General features: G+C 42.0%; 1 protein-coding gene across 1 annotated transcript; it reads left to right on the forward strand.

Moving 5' to 3' along the window:
- The first annotated feature begins 4,224 nt into the window (after positions 1-4,224).
- On the forward strand, positions 4,225-7,283 carry LOC137097963 (biogenesis of lysosome-related organelles complex 1 subunit 3-like). The gene is made up of 2 exons (XM_067473459.1): positions 4,225-4,322; positions 6,511-7,283. The coding sequence occupies exon 2, from the start codon at positions 6,525-6,527 to the stop codon at positions 7,098-7,100; it is 576 nt and encodes a 191-aa protein (XP_067329560.1). The 5' UTR covers positions 4,225-4,322; positions 6,511-6,524; the 3' UTR covers positions 7,101-7,283.
- The last annotated feature ends 2,101 nt before the right edge of the window (positions 7,284-9,384 follow it).

Here is a 9,384-nt window from a genome sequence, read left to right on the forward strand (position 1 = left end):
ACTTACTTACTTAGGTGATCCCTCGTAATCTGAGGATGATGGTCTTCCATGTGTAGTGTCCTGACGGTGGGTCCATAGGTGACTGTGGAGCCCTATTCTTGATCTGCATCTTCTACCACAGTGAGCGCATCAGTTTCCAGGTGGAAGGCAGTCCCGGTCGGAGTTGGCTTGACTTGCCTTCCTTTTGGCACATTTCTCTCTTTCACCCTCTATTCATGCCTCTTCAAATTCTACAGCACTGCTGGTCACAGCTGACCTCCAACTGGAGCACTCAAGGGCCAGGGCTTCCCAGTATCTATGCCAGAGTTTTGAAGGTTGGCTTTGAGCCCATCTTTAAATCTCTTTTCCCTCTCCTCCAATATTCCGTTTTCTGTTTTTGAGTTCGGAATAGAGCAACTGCTTTGGGAGACGGAGACAGAAATGAGAGTATCCCTCTTGTCCTTTGCTGAACGTAGCATTTGTTGGATTTTCTTGGTGGGTTTGTAGATAGTTTGTATGTTGTGTTTCCTGATCAGCTACCCTAAGTGGTCAGTGGTTCCCTTGATGTATGGCAAGAACACTTTCGCCATATACTTTTGCAGGAGTCTACCGGATACCACGCAGCTGTGGACAAGTCTACATAGGGACCATCAAACACAGCAAGGCCCAAACACGAATCAAGGAACATGAAAGGCACTGCAGACTAACTCAACCAGAGAAGTCAGCCATAGCAGAGCACCTGATGAACCAACCTGGACACAGCATTTTATTTGAGAACACAGAAATGCTGGACCCCTCTCACAACCACCATGTCAGACAAGCATGTGGACAATTTCAACAGAAAGGAGGAAACCATGAAAATGAACAAAATCTGGCTACCAGTATTAGAAAACTCTAAAATTACAACAACACAACAACACAACAACAGAGAGGAAACAAACAAAGACATCTAATCACCTCTCAACAAAAGTTTGCTCTAGGTACTGCCAAGCCATTATATGCTAATTAAGGTGGTCAGTTGGAACATTCACACCTAGCTCCAGCAGACAAGAGTCCTTTGTCCCACCCTGGTCATTCCACAGATATATAAACCCATTTTCCTAGTTCCAACAGACCTCACTACCTCTGAGGATGCTTGCCATAGATGCAGGCGAAATGTCAGGAGAGAATGCCTCTAGACCAGGGGTCCACAAACTTTTTAAACAGAGGGCCAGGTCACAGTCCCTCAAACTGTTGGAGGGCCAGATTATAATTTGGAAAAAAAAGAATGAATTCCTGTGCACACTGCACATATCTTATAAACAATACAATAATTAAAATGAAGAACAATGTTAACAAATATAAACTTATTAGTATTTCAATGGGAAGTGTGGGCCTGCTTTTGGCTGATGAGATAGGATTGTTGATGTCGTTGTTGTTGTTGTTGTTGTTGTTGTTGTTGTGTGCTTTCAAGTCATTTCAGACTTAGGTTGACCCTGAGCGAGGGCCGGGTAAATGACCTTGGAGGGCCGTATCTGGCCCCCAGGCCTTAGTTTGGGGACCCCTGCTCTAGACCATCGCCATATAGCTCAAAAAAACCTACAACAACCCAGTGATTCCGGCCATGAAAGCCTTCAACAATACAGCAAGAAATACTGTTTACCCACAAGCAGCAAGAAATTACATATATTAGAAACCAACACTTTCTCATTACTTTTATTTCCCAGATCGCCAGACTGGGCCACAGCAATGCGTGGCAGGGTACAGCTAGTAAATAAATAAAATCTTTAGATCTGTTTATCCCTCATTGTCATCTCTCTTTCCTTTCCAATTCTATTAACAGATACTTATCACTCAGTATTACAATACAATATTTAATGTATTGTATCGGCACCGGGGTTGCCTGTTGTAAGCCGTCCTGAGTCCCTCCCCAGAGGTAAGAAGGGCGGGGTATAAATGCCCTAAATAAATAAATATTCAAATGCCTTGCTTGTTAATGAGGAGTGGTTTGCAGAAGTAGCCATCCAACAGCAGTGGGTAGATAACTAAAGAGATCTGGCCATGAATCCAGGATGGAGAGTTTTTCATCTAAAGTGATTTGAAAGCCTCTGTGCATTTATGGAAGCCATTGAAATCCACAAACATGTGGACAATTTCAACAGAAAAGAGGAAACCATGAAAACAAACAAAATCTGGCTAAAATCTAAAATCAGGACAGTACATAAAGAGGAACACTCAGAAAACAGGGGAATTCCAGACAGGAAACAATCAGTGCAATTTTTTTGGTCGTGTCAGGAGCGACCTGAGAAACTGCAAGTCGCTTCTGGTGTGAGAGAATTGGCCGTCTGCAAGGACGTTGCCCAGGGGACGCCTAGATGATTTGACGTTTTTATCATCCTTGTGGGAGGCTTCTCTCATGTCCCCATTTGAGTGCAATGCTAATATATAATATAATATAATATAATATAATATATATACATATAATATTTATAATATTTATAATGTAATATAATATAATAATAATAATAAAATGATATTATAATTATATATTTCTATATTTCTATTACATGTAATACTAATATTACAATACTGTTTAGTACAGTATAGTGATGTATAGTGCTGATATTATGCAATGTTAATGGTATAATGTGTGTGTGTGTGTGTGTGTATAAATGTAATGTTTGTTTGTGGGATTAACATAACTCAGAAACCACTGGGCAAATTGACACCAAATTTGGTGACAAGACACCTAACAGTCCAACGAGTGTTCATCACCCCTAAAAATACAAAAACCCCTCAGCAGAATGGACTTAAAGCCCCCCAAAATACACTATATATATTTATATATATACACACACACACACTCATATACATATACACATGCACACATACATACACATACGTATATATATACCCAAGCACACACAAATATACACACATATACATCTACAAACACATGTATACATATACGCACAAATATACACATGAACTCATACGTACACATATATAAACACTAATATTCATAAAGACAAGCATACACATATACACAATATACATATGCACTTATAAACACACAAATATATACACACATATATACATATCTACACACACACATATGCACACACGTATATACACCAACACACATAACACAAATATACACACATATACATCTACAAACACATGTATACATATACGCACAAATATACACATGAACTCATACGTACACATATATAAACACAATTATTTATAAAGACAAGCATACACATATACACAATATACATATGCACTTATAAACACACAAATATATACACACATATATACATATCTACACACACACATATGCACACACATATATACACCAACACACACACATATATATATACACACACACAAAAAACACATATATACAGACTGGGCCTCAGCAATGCGTGAAAGGGATGGCTAGTATATATATGGAGCCCCCGGTGGCGCAGTGGGTTAAAGCACTGAGCTGCTGAGCTTGTTGATCGAAAGGTCGCATGTTCGATTCCGGGGAGCGGCGTGAGCTTCCGCTGTCAGCTCTAGCTTCTGCCAACCTAGCAGTTTGAAAACATGCAAATGTGAGTAGATCAATAGGTACCGCTCCGGCGGGAAGGTAACGGCGCTCCATGCAGTCATGCTGGCCACATGACCTTGGAGGTGTCTACGGACAACGCTGGCTCTTCGGCTTAGAAATGGAGATGAGGACCACACCCCAGAGTCAGACATGACTGGACTTAATGTCAAAGGACAACCTTTACCTTTACCTTTTAGTATATATATATATCTTGTAAGCCACACTACCTTTACCTTTACCTTTTAAGCCACTCTGAGTCCCCTTTGTGGTGAGAAGGGCGGCATCTAAATGTCACAAATAAATAAATAAATCAGGGCCAGCTAGCACTTCCCAACAAAGGATACCCCCACAAGATGCTGCCAGGCTATTCAATGCTAATCATGGATGTGTACTGCCAACTGTACTGCAAATGCATGTTCTGAACACTAGGTGGCAGACGAGGGCTATATTACGCTCACGGTGGATAGTACAAGTCCAGCCTTCCTAGCCACCGCTCTGCCCGCAGCACGCATGCGTCACCACAGTCACAGCTGTTCTTAATACGCATGCGCCAGGACGACTTTTCCTCCACCGCTCTGTCTGTAATAGGCATGCGCCCACGCAGCTGCCAGGCATCTACAGCTCTGACTGCAACACGCATGCGCTATCGAAGCACAGCCGTAAGGGCGTTTAAACGGAGCATGCGTCACGCCCCACGTGATCGTTTGGTAGTCATATGACCAGCGAAGGCGGAAGTATTGCTTCTTAGTCAGTGTTAAGCTAAGTCCTGGTGAGTTGGTTGCTCATAATTTGCATGGCATGACTATTATTGCAGCATTGTTGTTATTATTGGGTGGCTGTGAGTTTTCTGGGCTGTATGGCCATCTCCCAGAAGCATTCTCTCCTGACGTTTACCCTGCATCTATGGCAGAGGTTGTAAGGTTTGTTGGAAACTAGGAAAATTGGGTTTATATATCTATGGGATGATGTCCAGGGTGGGAGAAAGAACTCTTGTCTGTTGGAGGCAGGTATAAATGTAGCAATTGGTCACCTTGATTAGCATTGAATGGCCTTGCAGCTTCAAAGCCTGGCTGCTTCCTGCCTGGTGGAATCCTTTGTTGGGAGATGTTAGCTGGCCCTGATTGTTTCGTGTCAGGAATTCCCCTGTTTTTTTGTTTTTTTAGTGTTGCTCTTTATTTACTATTCTGATTTTAGAGGGTTTTTTTAATACTGGTAGCCAGATTTTGCTCATTTTCATGGTTTTCCTCCTTTCTGTTGAAATTGTCCACATGCTTGTGGATTTCAGTGGCTTCTGTAAATGTGCAGAAGCATTCAAAATCACTTTAGATGAAAAACTCTCCATAGAATCATAGAGTTGGAAGAGACCTCATGGGCCATCCAGTCCAACCCCATTCTGCCAAGAAGCAGGAAAATTGCATTCAAAGCACCCCCAACAGATGGCCATCCAGCCTCTGTTTAAAAGCTTCCAAAGAAGGATCCTCCACCACACTCCAGGGCAGAGAGTTCCACTGCTGAACAGCTCTCACAGTCAGGAAGTTCTTCCTAATATTCAGATGGAATCTCCTTTCTTGTAGTTTGAAGCCATTGTTCCGCATCCTAGTCTCCAGGGCAGCAGATAACAAGCTTGCTTCCTCCTCCTTATGACTTTCTCTCACACATGGCTATCGTGTCTCCTCTCAGCCTTCTCTTCTTCAGGCTAAACATGACCAGCTCTTTAAGCCGCTCCTCGTAGGGCTTGTTCTCCAGACCCTTGATGATTTGAGTCGCCCTCCTTTGGACACATTCCAGCTTGTCAACATCTCCCTTCAATTGCGGTGCCCAGAATTGGACACAATATTCCAGGTGTAGTCTAACCAAGGCAGAATATAATCCCTCTTGGATTCATTGCCAGATTTCTTTAGTTATCCACCCACTGCTGTTGGATAGCTACGAATCTTACTTCAGCAAACCACTCCTCATTAACAAACAAAGCATTTGAATAGTGAGCGATAAGTATCTGTTGATAAGGTTGGAAAGGAAAAAGAGATGGTGATGAGGGACAAACAGATCCAAAGAGAGTTATTGATTTATTTTGCATCTTTGTGCTCCACTTTCAGCCAAAAAAGACTCCCTAAGCAGCTTATGAATCATGTAGAGATTGGGAGCAAGGAAGTTCAGAATGCTCTGTGATTGTAGGTGAACTATAAATCCCAGCAAGTACAACTCCCAAATGTCAAGATTCTATTTTCCCCAAACTCCACCTGTGTTCACATTTGGGCATATTGAGTATTTCTGTAGAGTTTGGTCCAGATCCATCATTGTTTGAGTCCACAGTGATCTCTGGATGTAGGTGAACTACAACTCCAAAACCAAAGGACACTGCCCACCAAACCTTTCCAGTATTTTTTGTTGGTCATGGGAGTTGTGTGTGCCAAGTTTGGTTCAATTCCATTATTGGTGGAGTTCAGAATGCTCTTTGATTCTGGTGAACTATAAATCCCAGCAACTACAACTCCCAAATGACAAAATCAATTTTTTTTGAGTGAAGGACATACATTGGCCTGATAGGTGTATTGTGTCCAAACTTGGTGTCGATTCACCCAGTGGTTTTTGAGTTCTGTTAATCCCACAAACGAACATAACATTTTTATTTATATAGATTTATTTTGGTGTATCTTTGTATTGATTCAGTTATTGTTGTATATTTTACGTTGTTCTTTTTGTATCGCTGCTGTCTTGTAAGCCACCTGAGTCCCTTTAGGGAGATGGGGTGGGATATAAATAAAGATTATTATTATCCCCATATGTGTGTGTGTGTGTGTGTGTGTGTGTGTGTATATATATATATATATATATCTCCACCCACTGTTTTTCTCTCTCTACAGAATGGAAAGATTTCTTATTTAGAGTCATCTTGGTTATCTCTTCATCCCTGTTAAATTCTCCAGCAAAGACTTTTTTTTATTTTCTTTCTGTAGAAGTCAATGCAAAAATGACAACTTCAAAATACAAAACTGTAATTCAAGGAGAGGCATCGGAGACGGATTCGGATGAAGAAGTGTACCTGTCTTCTGGGCCCCAGGGTTCATTGCCCAGCCTTTCTGGAGTGAAGGTTGCTGGGGAAGCCTCTGAAACGGATGAGGAGGAAGATGGAAATTCTGGCCAGTCCAAAATGGAGCCACAGTTACTCAGCCCAGACTTGCCGCCGCTGGTGGTTTACAGGAATGAGGATGTGGGTTCTCCCACCGCTGTTGAAGAGAAGCCTGCCCTCCGCTCCCGACACCGGGGCCGCTACAGCACCCTCCTGCAGCAGAAGCTGATTGAGAGTAATGCCCGTTTGTACTACGATGTCAATAGCACTGTCAAGCAGGTGTACCAGACGGCCATCAAAGAGATAGGGGCCATTACGGGGCAGCTAAGTAACTCGCAAAATGGCATCATCAATGCCTCACACAACATCCGGCTTGTCCTGGAGGACCTGAGAGCTGTGGCTGAAAAGGTAGACATCATCACCAGCTGCAACCTGCTGCCGGATATCCAGATACAGCTGCCTCCAGCACAAACCTAATCTTGTCCCAGAAGTGAAGCAGTGTTAAACTGACACCTTGGCTGTAAGGTGCAGCTTAAAACAAAACTGTCACAAGGAGCCTTTGCTGCCTGGTGTTTAAATCACAGCATATGCAATCACATTGACTCCTCTAGTAAACAAATAAATTAAAATGTTCCTGTATATACTATCCCACTTCAAAAATGTTGCATTTTCTGAACTGATGTTTATTATGTTGTATACAGTTTATATGGATATAGGTATCTGAATCATTTGGGTAACAAATATTAGCCTCGAATAGACAGGAGACTAGTCTGCAATGTCCCCTTGACATTGAGTCTAGTCGTATCCTACTATGGGAAGTGGTGCTCATCTCCATTTCTAAGCTGAAGAGCCAGCATTGTCCATAGACACCTCCAAGGTCATGTGGCCAGCATGACTGCATGAAGACCCGTTACCTCCCTGCTAAAGTAGTACCTATTGATTTACTCATATTTGCATGTTTTCAAACTAGGTCGGCAAAAGTTGGGGCTAACAGCAGGAGCTCACCGCACTCCCCAGATTCGAACTGCTGACCTTTCGGTCAGCAAGTTCAGCAGCTCAGAGGTTTAACCTACAAGTGGGTCTGCAAAAGTTGTTAATTCATTATCCAGAGAAAGAAAAACTACAGCCATCTCTTGAAGGTGACCAAGCATATAGTTATGATTAGATTTGGATGGAAGAGAACTGAACTGTATCATATCTATCTTAATACAGAGTCATCTGAACATCTTTTAGTGGAAGAAATTTAGTGGAGGAAAGGTGTGTGCAGTACTTTGCATTAAAAACATCACTTTATATAAACATTTTCTTTATTTTATTACAGATTATATGATACATTGAGACTAAAATTGCACAGTATACAGTACCACTGGAGGGGTGTAGTTTCCCACGACAATTCCATGTTTATTTTATTGGAATATGCATTATTTCTTATCGGGGGGGGGGGGTGGTAGTAGAGCATAATTATAAAACAAAACGGTACAAAGTGTAATCCAGAGGGAAGGAGGGACAAACAAATGCAGTTAAGAAAATAATTACACATTTGTGTGATCAAGACTTTCCTCTTGTCACTTTTATGCCACACTTGGTAAGCCTTCTATTATAATAGCTTGGGTACCAGGAGTTGCCCGGGTTATTTGAAAAATTCCATTCTTTAATTGTACAAAATGCATAAGGCTGTGGGTGAACCACAACTCACATCATGCCAGATTAACCTAGAAAAACTCCATCAGTACTAAAAGTTTGTTATGTTGGGCAAGTTTGCTCTAGATGAATTGTCGGTGGGGTTCAGTGTGCTCTCTGGCTGTAGAGCGAACTACAACTCCCACTATGGTGACTCAGTCCCCACATAGAACCGCTGTGACCAACTCCTGTTAGTCACAGGGGTTCTGTGTGCTAAGTTTGGTCCAGGTCCATCATCGTGGAGGTGTCACTCTTTCTCTAGTTGTGGGTGAACTGCAACTCCCAGAAAGGAAGGTCATATTTGGTGGAGTTCAGAGTGCTCATTGATTGTGGGTAAACTATAAATCCCAGTACTTACAACACCAAAATGGCCAATTCCCCTCAAAAACCACCAGTATTCAAATTTGGGCATATTGGGTATGCATGTCTATTTTGGTCCAGATTCATCATTGTTTGAGTTCATAGTGCCCTCTAGATGTAGATGAACTACAACTCCTATAAATCCCTCCAAAGACCTCCAGTATTTTTTGTTGGTCATGGAGGTTCTGTGTGCCAAGTTAGCTCCAGGTGGAGTTCAGAGTGCTCTTAGATTGCAGGTGAACTATACATCCCAGTATCTACAACTCCTATAAGTTATAATGAATTCTTTCCAGACCTCTCTTAGTATGTTCAGTTGCTGATCAATTCCTCTGTTTGCTCTGTGCCATAGAAAAGAGTAGGAAAGTGTTAAGGGAGAGGCAGTGGGCAGGGTAATGCAAATTTCACACCAGTGAGGGGAGTAAGAAACACTGGGATGCCTATGGTGAAGGAAACACATACAATCTAGGATGAAATTGTCTCTGTATGAATGCCTTCACTTGGGTGGAGGCTAATATGGCATTTGTGGAGGACATTGGCAGGACTCTTGGACATGTTCATGGCGCTTACTATTACCTGCAATGTCATTGGAGGGAGGGCCATTGGTGTCTCCTGTTTGAGCTATGCTTGTCTGTGGAAGTGGACACCCCAGCCACACAAACATACATATTTTCATGTTTATTATGTGTATATATTATTTAAATCAGATTGAAACATATACAGC

This window comes from Anolis sagrei, chromosome X, assembly GCF_037176765.1.
Source record: "Anolis sagrei isolate rAnoSag1 chromosome X, rAnoSag1.mat, whole genome shotgun sequence".
Classification (NCBI taxonomy): Eukaryota; Metazoa; Chordata; class Lepidosauria; order Squamata; family Dactyloidae; genus Anolis; species Anolis sagrei.

Coding starts and splice junctions, on each gene's coding strand:
- LOC137097963 (XM_067473459.1), top strand. CDS start 6,525: ATGACAACTTCAAAATACAAAACTGTAATTCAAGGAGAGGCATCGGAG.